Genomic DNA, 14,748 nt, shown 5'->3' with positions numbered 1-14,748 from the left:
ATGAAACAAAATTGATTATTTTATTGGACATTCAATTGATTGAAATTTTACCTCTTACTTTTACAAATTGAAATTAAATATAGTTGTCTCTTTCAGTTAAATACAAATGCGAATTGAAATTGAAAATGAAATTGATATTTCAATTTGCATTTTACAGAAAGTGACAACTGTATCTAATTTCAATTTGAAAGAGTAAGAGGTAAAATTTCAATCGATTGAATTTCACTCAATTGAAAAGCTGTGCCAGCGCCATAAGGAATAAATGTTTGTTTTGTAAGAAAATTAATTTTATTAGCACATCTTTTTGATCGGGAAAATTTCCTGTGATCAAAATTCACATCCCTTTCTTTCTCAAATGTTTTGCATATAGATTTTTCATTCTTTCCCTTTCAAAATTCCATTGAACTAATTTTAATTTGGTGTGATGGTCAAAAGAAAAAGAAGAGTTCAAAAGACTGGGATAGACATATGAAAAATGTTTGAGAAAGAAAGGGATGTGAATATGAATTTCGTGAATTTTTCCCGATCTAAAAGGAGTGCCAGAGCCATAGAAAATTAATTTGGGTAAGCCAAAAATCGACTTTGGACAAAAAAAAAACAATTTTAGTTCCTCGGTAAACAATATATTTTTGTGGAATTGGAAAATTGATTATGGTTAATAAAAAAAATAATTTTGGTCAGACAAAAATCGACTTTAGTCGCTTGATATATTTTTATACCTAAAAATTGTTAAAGTTACGAGGAAAAAAAGTTAATCGCACCCTCTTTTTTTTCTCAGTAAAACTCCGTTAAAACTTTAAACAATTAAGGTTCGATCAGATTTTGCCCTAGGTTTCACTTTGCCAAAATTCCGCATCTATCTAAAATCCGAAAAACAAAATCCCGAAAGCCAAAATGGTCAAAACCCTGAAAGGGACAGATCCAAAATCGGTGAAAATATTATCGGTGTAAATATTACCCTTTTGAGGTGTATTGAGGGTTAAAGTTACCCTTTTTCGTGTTAATTTTACCCTTAAACAGATGTAAAATTAAATTTTTAACTTTTTCCTCATTAACTTTTTCCTCATTCTTTACACGACAAAACGTCGTGTAAAGTACGCCGAAAACCGTATTTTTTGTATAAAATTCTGACAAAAAATCGAAAATTTATTAAAAATGTACTGTGCAAGTACACTGAGAAAAAAGAGGGTGCGATTAACTTTTTTCCTCATAAATTTAACACTTTTTAGGTGTAAAATATATCAACATTTTTTAATGTTAATTTTACACCTTATAAGGGTAAAATTAACATGGAAAAGGGTAACTTTAACCCCTAATACACCTAAAAAGCATAATATTTACACCGATTTCGGATCAATAATGCAGGGTAAAATTAACATTTCCGGAATATTATTTTAACTTTTTCGGATTCTCTCAGTGTTTGAATTATTTCTCGTAATAATTATTGGTTTAACATAATTATTGTTATTTTCTTTCCCAATAAAAAGGATGTTATTGCAAAGATCTTTTTCAGATGAAACGTTTTTAATTGTGCAATTTTCTCCAAAAACAACTACTAACATAAATTATTATATATTTATTTATTTTTTTTAACTAATAAGCAAGTTACGGGCAAATTCGGCAAATTTGAAAATACCACCTTTCCCATCTAAATTTCTATTTAAAATAGCAATTTTCCATTTGTGTGTTTGTAAGTGTGGAAAGCAAGATGACGAATTGCAAGAGGAACATTCCAAAATGTAAAGAAAAACTCTTTAGTGTGTAATTAACAATTTAGATACTCCAAAGCAATTAGAATTGGTCCAATTTTTGTATTTTATGTGTTCAAAAGTATGTTGATGGGGGGAAATGCAAAGAATAAGAGACCTTAAAAAAAAGATAACGAAGAAGAAGAAAAATAAGCAGAAAAAGAAGATTGTCCATTTCAATGTTCTTTTTTCTGTTACCTCAATCATCATGATAATTTGGGAAGGAGTAATAATAACCATTGAATCTCAAATATTTTGTATTATGTTAATATTTTTTTTCAGAAAAAATAACAAGTCACTTAATATCAATGTACCAAAATGTGTAAGTGTTTTTTTTCTTTAAACCAGTTTATATTTTTAAGGCAACATTAAAACCATTAAAACACATTTGAAATCACCAAAATCGCTGAACAACAACAATATTTATGAAATAAAATGAAAAATGAAAATGTAGTAATAAAAACAAAAGTAGCAAAAATATAAACGTAGAAATCAAATCATTTATCAAAGTTAGAATTAAAGAAAGAAAATGAAGATATTCAAGATACCTTTTTAGAAAAAAAAATATAACTTATAGACAAAACAGTATAATTCTTTTTTTCTATTTATACTTTCTTTTTCTGTGAAAAAAGCAACCCTTTACACAATTGTATGTCTTGTAAAAAGAAGGAAATAGGACACTTTTCTTGTAAATAACTGTTTAGATGGAGTATCAGTAAGAAAATTTTGGCATATCTTCACTGTAATGTGAAATTTTTTCTTACAAAAATGTTGACATGAAGATAGGGTTCAACTTCCTAGGTAAGCTCCATCTATAATAAAATTGCTAGAATGCTTTATTTCTAGTAACAGAGTTCTAAAGACTCCGCCCACAATCGAAATTAACCACGCCACCTGAAGTAAACAGTTTTTTTTAAACATATTTCGCAAAGTGAATTTAGTTAAATGAAAAGCTTCATTGAGATCTCCTGAGCTTATAAAGGCTTAAGTACTCGTGCAAATCAGTTACAATTCTTTTCCCGGAAATTTTATAAGTTAGGGGGTTGGATTTATTTTAGAATTGCGTTCAACGTGAAAAATAAAATTCCTAAATTTCCTTTTAAAGGGCAAGTGATTTCTATTAAGGATCTGGAATATACTCTGCTTACAATAAAAATTAGCCAAACCCCTTTAAGGCATTTCTTTAACACAGAGTTTTCTTACAGACTCCGCCCACAAAGAAGCAAAATAGATTCCTTATAAGAACCAAGACTTACACAAGACCGAAAATCAGCAATAAAAATGAAAACGACAAACAAAGTCAGTAAAAGATCTTACATATCTAACGTATCTAACCTTAGAAAATCCAACAGAATCTGATTCGGTGTAGTTTTTCCTCTATGAGCGATAGGGACAAAAATAGCCCAAAAATTTAAGTAATTTTTCTGATGATACCAATGACTGATAATTTTTACTCTAATGGAAAATACTATGTTTGAGTACTGTAGTTTTTTTTTACCAAAACGGTTTTGCTTAAAAAAAATTGGAAGTATAAAAAATAATTAAAATTCATGTCCATTATGAGAATTTAAAAATTCGTCATTTTTAGCTTAAAAATTTACTATATAACAAATACCTGGAGGCTTGCAAAAAATATCCTAGATTCCTTCAACCTTCTACTTTGCGAAAACGTACAAATATAAGGAAAAAAACCTTTAGGTAGTCAGAAAAAAATATTTTCTTTATGGGACACCGGTGTTCCAATTGTCCTTAAAGGGTTAAAAGGCTTGAAATTCTTGTAGAAACTTTTACTTCGGGATTTTGACCGGGACCCGTTCCTTCGATCCTATGTAAAATTTTTTTGGATGACGCAGATGATTCATACAAACAATTTTCCACCGTTTCACTCCAGCCAGAGGTTCCTTACCAATGATAAGACGGCAATGGCCTCTATTACATAAATATTGAATTCCTTGAAAACCTGTATCTGTCAAACTTTTGCATTCAGGAATACTAACTCTAAAGCAGTATAATTGAAATTCATAAGCAAATCGAAGAAAACAAATAGAAGGCGTGGCCTATTTTACTGCACGAACTCTACGGAGAGAGCAGTTATAATGCCTCGATTTTTTCACGCCCCCCCCCAAATTTCCACCTTCCACCAACCGGGGACCAGTTTTCTCAACAAATCTTCAAGTTTCAGACGATTTATGAGAAATGTCGTCACGCTGTTTGTCCGTCTGTCCGTCCGGCTGTCGCCAGCTCTAAAGGTCAAACGGTTACAGATAGAGACTTGGGACCTTCGGGGGACCCCCCCATAAGTCGACCCAAGGATCGTTAACATGCCCTCATTTTCTCCCCACCCCTCCCCTTCCCCTTCAAATCCATGTTTTTTTGGGTTTGCTCGAAAACGCGTCGTGCGATTTTTTTCATTTTTGGATATTTTTAGAGATTACCCAGGCGGACATTTGGTCCTTATACGAAAATACCGTTGAATCATTCCTAATAACGGATTTTCAAGGTCAAAGGTTAAAGACACTAGAGAGCGCATTTATCAAGCAAATGGGGTCATGTTTAGGGTCGTTGGAAAGGTATTGGAATTTCCGACAAAACTGAACCAGTTCCAATCGGTTTTGAATCGGTAATGAACCGTTTAATAACCGATAAAAAATTTTTATCTGAAAATCAATTCTATTACTTTTAAAATTATTTTGGGGGATCTTTGAGAGCCCGTTATATCATTGCTCTACCTGCCGATTTTACTCGGAGGTTTTTTGAATTTTAACGGTATATTCTGGTACATTCAGAGAAAATCTGTAGATTTTCGGCAGAATTTCTCCCTAGAAAATCTGCATAACCTCCATTACTTCACAAAAATATTGTTGATTTATGAAGAAACTGTAGAAGTTATAAAGAAAATGGTATGCTCTGCTTAACAAGCATTACCGTGTACACATTTTAGATAAGTAAAAAAATGCGAGCAAAAATACTAATTTCTTAAAAATCGCCAATGCAATGATACAAAAACACGAACTTTTGGTCGACACTGTGTTTAAAATTATCACTTCACTATTCTCTACTTAGAACACGGCGTCGCAGAATTCTTTATTTTATATAAACACTGTGAAATCACCAAGAGAATCACTCTATTGATTTTTGCAATAAATTTCAGTGAAAAATATTCCATCTTTTCTGACACAGCTGTCTGGAAAGTCTGGAATATAGAAAAATCTACAGAAAATCGGCAAAATATCTACAGAAATTCGTCAGAGTATGCACCAGGATTCGTCAGAAAATCTGCAAAAAATTCTGACGAATTTTGTCCCAAGCCCAAATAAAATTCGTAGGAATATCTACAGATTTCTCGGAAGATTTTCGGCAGAGATGTAGATATTTTCTGCAGAAATCTTAAAGATATCTGACGAAATTATTTGACGGGAGATTTATGAATCGGTTCAAATCGATTGAGAACCGATAAACGGTAAATTATATGCGAAAGTACTTTTGCGGTATAGCATCTAAGTCACGAGTTCGAGCATTTCGCAAAGCCTGAGACGCTTTGCCACCCCTTTTTTCTTTTAAAGCAAATCATACAATTTTTTTCTTCCTTTTGCACAACATTTGAGTACAATGGCTAATAAATTTGTTTTTTTTAATATTTATTTCTCTTTAGGTTTTTTTTTTCTTTACTGGTGCTTTATTTTTTGTATTGTAAATAAAGTTTATTTGTTTCCTATATTTTATTCATAGCCAGAACCGAGTAATACTTTGCTCGAGTAATACTATTTTTCTGAAGGGGCGTGGCCTATATTTATTAAGTAGAAAATTTCACTAAAAGCTTAGACAGGCTTTAATTTGTGGATGTAGCTAACTAAGGAAGATAAACACCACGTTCATGTCAAGTTTTTGAAGAAAAACCAAACAAAATGTTGCACAAAGTGAAGGAGTCCCTAGAAATCCATCCAAAATGAAGAAAGTTAAAAAAAAACAAAACATTTTCGCGAAAGAAAAATATCATAAGGCATTGCAATTTTTTCTTCATTTTCTCTTTCAACCACTATCTCTCTCTAGAAAAGTGACAAAACGAAAATAGAGAAAAATCACGTCTGACAATATGATAAAGTAGAAAAGCAAAAATAAAAACAAAGAGAATGTATGAAATAATAAGACCTCTATTGAAAAGAGATACGAAAGAGTAATAATGATAAAAGTTTAAAAATGAGATAATGTAATTGTTGATGAAAAAAATAAAACCTTTCAATAATTATATTTTCTGTGTTCTCTTTGTGTAAAATTTAAGTAATAAAGAGGCAGAGAAAATTCCTTTCCCAAGAGATAAAAGGGATGTGTATGAAGCGTTAAGATGATAATTTAAAATGTTGAAAGAATAATGTAAAATTGTAATTGTATAAAAAATAAAAGAACACTCACTAACACTCACTATTTAGTAAGAAATTTAAGTGGAGAAATATTTTATTTGACGAAATTGAAGCAAAAAAAATGAAATTGTAAAATTTTAGGCCTATTAAAGAGCTATTTAATGCAAAAAAAAATGTGTTTTTTTTTTGTATCAATTCTTGTGATTGCTACTGTATATTTTTCACCTACATTGCTCGGGAGGAATTTATCAACAAAGCTACAGAGACTTTTCTAATCTTTGTAGCCCGTAAGCATTCAATGAGAAAAAAAACAAGCAGAATAATAAAAGAATTGCGCATTTTGTGCAGAAATAAATTTAGCATGATTCATATTTGAACGTTGGACATTTGAATGAACCGTGTGAAGTTAGTTACAATGATGCTGTGGAAAATCAGCTGATTTGACGTAGTCAGCTGTCACAAATTAACAACAAAGAAACTCTCAAAGAGTACGAAGGAAAACTGCGTAAAAACAGTGCAAAAGGTGTTATTGAAGTGAAAAAGATCAAATTTCTCATTAGTGTAGAATAATGCTTGATCTTGAGGTGGTTCCTGAGAGATCCCTGAGTGATCTGAGTGACAAACAATGGGAATTTATTTTAGGTGAGTGTCCAAAGTCAAGGGAAAAGCCTTTCAGGGTCTTCTGAAATGGGGGACACCCACAGAGAAAAAATTTTTTCCAACTGACAAAACAATTCCACTAAAAGTCGCCCAGAAACTTGAATTCTCGTGAAAAACAGCTCAATAAAATATCTTTTTCTGCTTCCAATGAGACAAATTTTTTTGCATTTAATTAAAAAAATGGCAATTTATTCTTGCACTAAAGGAGGATTTTCTCTGTCTCTGCCCCTCCCACAGGAATGCACTTTTCCCAGGCTGTAGGGATCATTCAGTCTCAAGTTGGTGTTATAAAAGGCGTCCAAGTTCTCTACTCTGACACGGTGAGTAATTCCCCAATAATAAACAGCCCCCCATAGGCAATTCTTTGTCTCAAAAGTTACATTTCTTTCTCCCTTTCGCTTGGCTATTTCGCAATACTCAAGATAATTTTTCACAGAGTCCAATAACTTGGCTGTTTACAAACAACCCAAGAGACACTCTGTCGGCAGACAAATCCCCACGGAAATCGCATGAGAATGACCTTGGGAAAAGCTCCACAGAGCATTGGACAATGCTCTATGGAGACTTCCCACGATGTCGTCGGATATTTCCATTTTTCTCCTTTTTTTTAATATTTTAAATCAAACTGATTTTCAAATAGTTTTCATAATTTAGAAATTTAGCCTAAGAAAAATCTTTAAAAAGGACAATGGGCATAAGTGGTCTATGGTGCGACCATCAATGAGACCTATATCATTGAATAGGGAATAGGCCATGGTATAGGTAACAACTTTTGTTCCGGGACCAAAGTTCTCAACCGAGAGAAAAGTTCTAGTGAAAAAAGAAAACTATTTTCGTAGAAGAAAAATAATCTCTTATATGAAATATGCGCATTTATACTGTCTTTTTTTTCAAGAGAAAGAATAAATTGTAACATAATATTAAATGACTGCATATTCTCGAAATGGAGATAAAAGCGTAGGGGGAAGTGGGGCACCTTTGAAATTGGGATTTTTCATCTGCAGTGCCTGCTTTGTAATCCGGATGATTGGGAGACAATATGACAGATGTCCGCTTCGTAATCCGGATGGATTTTTTGAATTTGTTCAACGTCTCGAAAATATAATACAAGGTTTTTTTGCAGAAATAGAATAAAAGTTTTGAAGAAGCTTAACTCTTTCCGGACCGCAGCATATGCTGTAAGCCAATTTCACAATTTTTTAATCAAAAATATCTAAGCTCAGGAATTAATTGAAGTCCTACAAAAAATATCTTACATTTGGACATCCTTATAGTTTGTAATCATTCACAAGAATCGGATTTTTATCAGTTCTGAATAATTAAAAAACATCATTTTTCACAGAATATTCATATGCTGCTTTGGGTACTCAGAGTCCCAAAAGAAACGAAAGAGTTAAATCACTTCTTAAAATATTGAAAAACTAATAAAAAATGGACATTGCCTTGGGTAGTATTCCGGCCACTTTGAGTGTAATACCGGCCACCTAAAATTTAACCTAAAATTATACCTAAAATTTAACGGTCTTTGTGTTAATACATCCTAAAATGAATAAATATTTAAAAGCAAAATAAATTCATTGACTATTCGAAGATAACATACATAATTTTAATTAAGTAATTTCCATGGCCAAAATTATACTCAAAGTGGCCGAAATTAGGAGCTGGCTGAAATTTGGCACACTTCTAAGTTCTTACGAACGGATACGTTTTTCACTCGATCTTGTCAAGTGATTCCCTTAGCGGCTCGGAGGTACCTTATCTCGGCAGCTTGTGCTCGCAATCTTACTGTTTCGGAAGCAAAAGTTTATCCATAGATTGTTTTCGGTGCAACCGATCCAACCTCCGAGGCTCTTTGTTGTTGTTTTTTTTTGCAAGCAGAATACTGTAAAACAGGGTGTGAGCCTGAGATCATAGGCCTCCTTTATCCAGGAGACACGGGTTTTAGGATCGTCCGTGGTGTTTAAGAATTTCCAAACATACTGTAACCGATGTCCACGTCCGCCATCTGGAACGTGTCCAAAATTGTTCGTGTCGAGGCTTAAAATAAACATGCCTTTCCCAAAAACTGGCCACGTCATTTGGCAAGTGGACTTATCCACGTCAAATCCTCTCCTTCACGTAAGGGCCTCGACATACCTGAGGATTAGCCAAGAGACGGCTTAGCGTAATTATATTCGATATAATGATTAAAGTACATTTCCATCATTTCCCACTTAAGTCGTAAGTGTGTCTAGGGCATAAGACATGAGCAGGGATAAACACACGAGTTTACCGAGTCGCCGTCTGTTTGTCTCTCGAACGCGCTACAAAAGCTCTTTCCTGGCAAAAGCTCTTTCCAGATTTCAGCCTTGCTCTTTGTTTTTTGCGACTATGGAGGAGAAGATGCTTAGTTAAGAAAGAAACTTAGACACCTCTATACTGGATATGATATTCCTCCTTAGCCACTTAGAAAACACTTAGCTATAATTCCAATATCCGATATTACACTCAAAGTGGACGATATTTCAAGCAATACGAAATATTTCCCCATTCTCCGCATTTTGGGAAAAATCTCTAAATTAAAAACTTCCTTCTGAAAAATTATCAAATAGATTTTAAGACATGCTTGATGAAATCGACAATATTGAATAGCAGTCAAAGTTTTATTAAAGAAAAATGATAGAAGGGCGTTGATCTCTAGATAAACCTAGGCGAAGGTACCTAAAGCAGATGCAGGATCTTGCTTAGGAAAGTCTTGGAATCTACTAGAAAAACCGTATTGTTGATAACTTTGGTTGTCGCTAGTATCGATTCGACACTATCGAATCTCTAGAATCGTTAGATCCAATGTCGTTGTATCCGATCTCCTAAGCTCATGTCCTCATTACAAATAGAGCGGTTGAGAATGAACAATGACCTAGACTAGCCTACGAATATGTCTAAGGATGACCTAGGACGAACTTTATGTTGTTGAGTTAAAGAGTATAGGCCACTTGCTTTCCGATACAAACGGTAAGAGTTCAAAATCCATTTAGGTTATCAGTTTATCTGAATAAGATCTTATAGAACCTCTTCCAGTGATTCTATTGTACTTTAACTGACTCCATGTATTTCATATAATGTAAATCCTTCATTATTAACTTTGATGGATTTTTAAAGAGCAAAAATTCTTTTCTTTTCACTTGCAATCAGAACCCCCTTGGGGTGGATATTGTGATAAATTTGCCGCAGGATGGAATAAGGCTGATTTTTGATCCTGTTGTGCAGCGACTAAAAATCATTGAAGTGTTCAATATGAAATTGGTGAAGTTGAAGTACTGGTGAGTACTTTTGGCTTATTTTTCTCAGACAAACGTCTGAAGGAGTAAATTCCTTTTAGTGGCCTGCCCTTCAATTCACCCGAAGTGGCTCCGTCGATTGAGCAAATCGAACACTCTTTCGGGGCGACGCATCCGGGAGTGTATGATGCAGCCAAACAGCTATTTGCTCTGCACTTCCGTGGGTTGAGTTTCTACTTTCCCGTGGACAGTAAATTGCAACCAGGCTATGCTCATGGCCTGGGTTCGCTGCACTTTCCCAACGGTGCGTCGCCCGTGGTGTCCAAGATGGCCATCTACTGTGGCGGTAGCGTATCTGAGGCCCGAGCTCCCGCCATGCCACTCTCCTGCTACAGTCAACAACTGTACCTGGAGTCGGCCACGGTGTTGAGGAATGCCGCTGGCACCAAAGGGCTCCGTCTACAACTCTACACGGAGGGTAATGGACGTGCCCTTGAGCCACGAAAGCAATGCATGACGCGAGAGATTCTCTTTGGCGACAGTTGCCAAGATGTGGCCAGCAATTTGGGTGCACCGAATCGTGTGTTTTTCAAGAGTGAGGACAAGATGAAGATCCACGCTCCGAGTGCCAGTCGTCATTCACAGGCAAAACGGAGTGATTTCTTCTTCAACTTCTTCACCCTTGGCATCGATGTACTCTTCGATGCACGCACACAGCGCTGCAAGAAGATCATCATGCATACCAACTTCCCTGGCCACTACAACTTCAACATGTACCACCGATGCGAATTCCAACTTCAGCTGCCAGCCGATAAGTAAGTAATTTGCTTTTTACCGCTCGAACTCTACGGAGAGAGCAATATAATCCCTCGATTTTTACACGCCCCCCCCCCAAATTTCCACCTCCCACCCCCCGGAGACCATTTTTCTTAACAAATCTTCACGTTTCAGACGATTTCTGAGAAATGTTGTCACGCTGTTTGTCCGTCTGTCCGTTCGGTTGTCGCCAGCTCTAAAGGCCAAACGGTTAGAGATAGAGACTTGGGACCTTCGGGGGACCCCCCCATAAGTCGACCCAAGGATCGTTAACATGCCCCTCATTTCCCCCCTCCCAACCCCTTCCCCTCCAAAACTATGTTTTTTGGGATTGCTCGAAAACGCGTCGTGCGATTTTTTTTCGTTTTTGAATGTTTTAGATATTACCTAGGTGAACATTTCGTCCATATACGAAAATAGCGTTGAATCATTCCTAATAACGGTTTTTCAAGGTCAAAAGTTAAAAAGATACTAGAGTGCGCATTTATTAAGCAAATGAGGTCATGTGTGGAGTCGTTGGAAAGGTCTTGGAATTTCCGACAAAACTAAACCGCTTCCAATCGGTGATGAATCGGTAATGAACCGGTTAATAACCGATAAAAAATTTTTATCTGAAAATCAATCCTATTACTTTTAAAACTATTTTCGGGGATCTTTTGAGAGATTTATGAATCGGTTCAAATCGGTTGAAAACCGGTAAACGGTAAATTATACAAAAGTACTTTTGCGGTATAGCATCTAAGTCACGAGTTCGAGCATTTCGCAAAGCCTCGGACGCTTTGCCACCCCTTTAAATAGTAGAAATTGATAAAATTGACTCGACACGATTTTTTCCCCTCAAAATTCACCTCGTAATCGAATTTACAAGCAATCCAAGTTGCAAATACTGCTAGGTAACATGTGGATGCGGTTGAGGTTAATTGTGGGAAGAGGTCCCGGTCAAAATCCCGAAAGCGAATATCTCGAAAACCAAAATCCCGAAAGCCAAAATCCCGAATTCTTAAAAGTGTCATAGCCCACGATTGCATCCCCGCTTGCTGCAGGCAAAGGGAAATTTTCTGTGGTTTGGGAAATTATTCTACATATTACCCTCCATTAATTTCATCTCTTTCATAAATTTGAACATTCGGGATTTTGGCTTTCGAGATTTGGGCTTCGAGATTTTTGCTTTCGGGATTTTGGCTGCCTTCGGTGCGAAGTACTATCTGTTATTGGAAATCTTTCGATTGCAGTTACGAAATACTAAAATTTAGACACGTCAGAATTTTTTAAAAAAGACAATTTTTGACGAAAATTGCTTCTATTGTGTAGACACCATTAGAGATACCAAGACTTATCGCGACCAATTGCCTGGTAGCGACCCAGCTCTGTGCCCCATCCGAACTCTTCCAGGCCATATGTTACCGACTGACTGACAGTGTCTCCTGTCAGTCAATCCCCCACACGGCGGGCAACAGAACTATACCGTCAGTAAAAGCCCTCGCTTGGAGCAAGAGACGGAAAATATGAATTTCTCGCGAACAGGAAATGAAATCCACCAGCCGGGCTCTATTTATTTCGCTGTCAGGTGGAAAATCTCGACTACAATGTATCAAATTCTAACCTAAAAATATTAAAAATCCTTTCACTTAGAAGATTTCCGGATTTATTATTTTTTTAACGCGGAAAATACTTGAAATATACGATTTTCTTTTTTAGGTTACCTTATACATAACCTCAAAGTATAGAAGGACCTGTTAACCAAATCAAAGAACCAGACCCTGCGTTGGATAACATTCCCTATATTTGAGGTTATAAGTTACGTTTTTTTTTATTAGAGCGCTTAAAGCTGACTTTTCGAAAAGTTGTAATTGTTTTGATAAACCATTTGTTGTTGTATATGGAGGGATTTCTAAATCTAGCATCGAGTCTAGAGGGTTATTTAATTTTATTTATTTTCAACAATCGAGCCCAATTCAATCAGTAATTTATCTAAAACAGAAGAATCGAAGTCTCAAAAGAGATATTCAGTATTTTTGTTAATTAAAAAATAGGTTAGGTCATACATGTAGGATTGACCGTGGGTTGGAGTCACTGTCGAGAAAAAAGCTCCAGCTGCACCATCTTGAATTACAGTAGACTCTCTCTCAATTGGACATTTGGGGCAAAATGTCATCCGGTTTATTGATAGATTTGGGCGTCAAAGCCTTTGTAAGTTCCACAAAAAGCGCTCAATTATAAAGGATCACGATAAAATAGGAAGAACTACAGCGAATTTGAGCGAATTAGCTTCACAATCAAATGTGAAAATTGTCAACAAAATTTTCCGCCCGATTGAAAAAGAGCCGATTGAGCGAGAGTCTACTGTATGTAATTAGTCTAACTCTGAGTTCCGTTAAGCTCCCATTATAATTATTTCTTGAAATAAATTTTGTTCATTAATTAAACTTCAAGGCTGCTTATTACACCTCAAACCCTATAAAAATTTCCTTTATACCTTTACTTTATACCTAGAAAAATACGAAAATTATGCTAATGGATTCACTACCTGTAGAAAATTATTGGTTACGATACGTCTATGAAATGAAGATAATAGCCTTCATGGGTTTCTTAATTTAGAATCACGTTGTTTCATGAGAATATGCAATGATTTACAGGTCACCGGAGGAGGCAGCATCCACTGCCCCCTTGAGCATCTCGGCTTATACCAAGTGGGATTCCATTAGCACCCGCCTAGAGCCGTCGGACAGACCCGTTGTGTTGCATCGTGCAGGATCAACAAATACGGCTAATCCTTTTGGCTCCACCTTCTGCTACGGCTACCAGGACATCATTTTTGAAGTGATGCCCAACAACTATATCGCTTCCGTGACTCTCTATACGAGCAACTCATTCCCAAAAATTTGGCCGCCGCCACTCACGTGCCAACAGAGCGTCAATCCCAATCGAACGGGACGAAAGCAGGATGTGAAAATAAGCGCTTGACGACGCCATGGCGTCCCCGCTTTCGACCGGAGACCGGCCAGTGTCATTGCGGAGGAACAGTGAAGATGTCCCCTCTTTTGTGTGTCTCATTTTATTCTTATTTCGTTTATTTTTTTTCGGTTATTTTCGTGAAAAATCAAATGCTCCCCACATCTGTCTCAATTCCCCATCCTCTCCAGAAAATTGCTCGATCTCTTTCACGTGTTAAGCAACAGAAAACTCTACAATCTATCGCCTCGTAAAAAGAGTTAAAAAAAGAAACATATAAGAAAAAATCAGTGAATATTAGATGCAATTGCAGTTAAATCAAATGGTATGATGAGATTTTTTTTCAGTGTTGATTGTGGTTAAATAGGAATGCAATAGTTGAATTATTTTATATTTGATAGAGAAAAAAAAGAACACCAATAGTGCATAATTTAAAAACTGTTGAAGTCCATTTTAATCCGTAAAAAAGGTATCATTTAAAAAAAAATTGCATTGAACACTTTCTGTTCACTAGACATTTTCATGTAATTTTAAGGAGTGTGCTAGCTCTTAAATGATAAATTTTAAACTATTATGCAAGTAATTGAAATAAATGTGATTTTAAAATATCGTTTCAGGGTTCTCAAGGAGTTCACGAGAATTGATCTAAACGGTTTTGTAATTTCACAAAAGTGCTTTTTGTTGTTCGAAAGGTGTGTTCGTACAGAAATGACATAGATACGCTACTACAATGCAGTCCATTCTCTCTTATGGCGTCTACACACTAGAGAAAATTATGTCCATATTGAAGAGTTTTTCCTACACAAGCATAAGAAATTTGCTTCAATATTGACATAAATTGCTCTAGTGTGTAGACGCCATTAAGGTTTAGATTTAAATCAATAGGTTAGGGTTAGAATGAATTTCTGCTGTTGGCCAACATAGCGGCCCATGTTACCCTGGGATCATCTTCTGACG

At 35.6% G+C, this 14,748-nt stretch overlaps 1 protein-coding gene across 1 annotated transcript; it reads left to right on the top strand.

The window, feature by feature from the left end:
- Positions 1 to 6,520: 6,520 nt before the first annotated feature.
- Positions 6,521 to 14,399, top strand: LOC129803323 (PHAF1 protein CG7083). Its single transcript, XM_055849778.1, has 5 exons — positions 6,521 to 6,748; positions 7,004 to 7,086; positions 9,938 to 10,065; positions 10,125 to 10,838; positions 13,476 to 14,399. Exons 1-5 carry the CDS (start codon positions 6,676 to 6,678, stop codon positions 13,801 to 13,803), a joined length of 1,326 nt encoding a protein of 441 aa, XP_055705753.1. The 5' UTR covers positions 6,521 to 6,675; the 3' UTR covers positions 13,804 to 14,399.
- Positions 14,400 to 14,748: the final 349 nt, after the last annotated feature.

The sequence above is a fragment of the Phlebotomus papatasi genome, chromosome 2 (assembly GCF_024763615.1).
Source record: "Phlebotomus papatasi isolate M1 chromosome 2, Ppap_2.1, whole genome shotgun sequence".
Classification (NCBI taxonomy): Eukaryota; Metazoa; Arthropoda; class Insecta; order Diptera; family Psychodidae; genus Phlebotomus; species Phlebotomus papatasi.
The sequence above is the reverse complement of the archived record's forward strand: the minus strand, read 5'-3'. Positions and strand labels throughout refer to the sequence as shown.

Coding starts and splice junctions, on each gene's coding strand:
- LOC129803323 (XM_055849778.1), top strand. CDS start 6,676: ATGCTTGATCTTGAGGTGGTTCCTGAGAGATCCCTGAGTGATCTGAGT. Junction 10,066..10,124: donor TTGGTGAAGTTGAAGTACTG/GTGAGTACTTTT, acceptor AATTCCTTTTAG/TGGCCTGCCCTTCAATTCAC. Junction 10,839..13,475: donor CTTCAGCTGCCAGCCGATAA/GTAAGTAATTTG, acceptor AATGATTTACAG/GTCACCGGAGGAGGCAGCAT.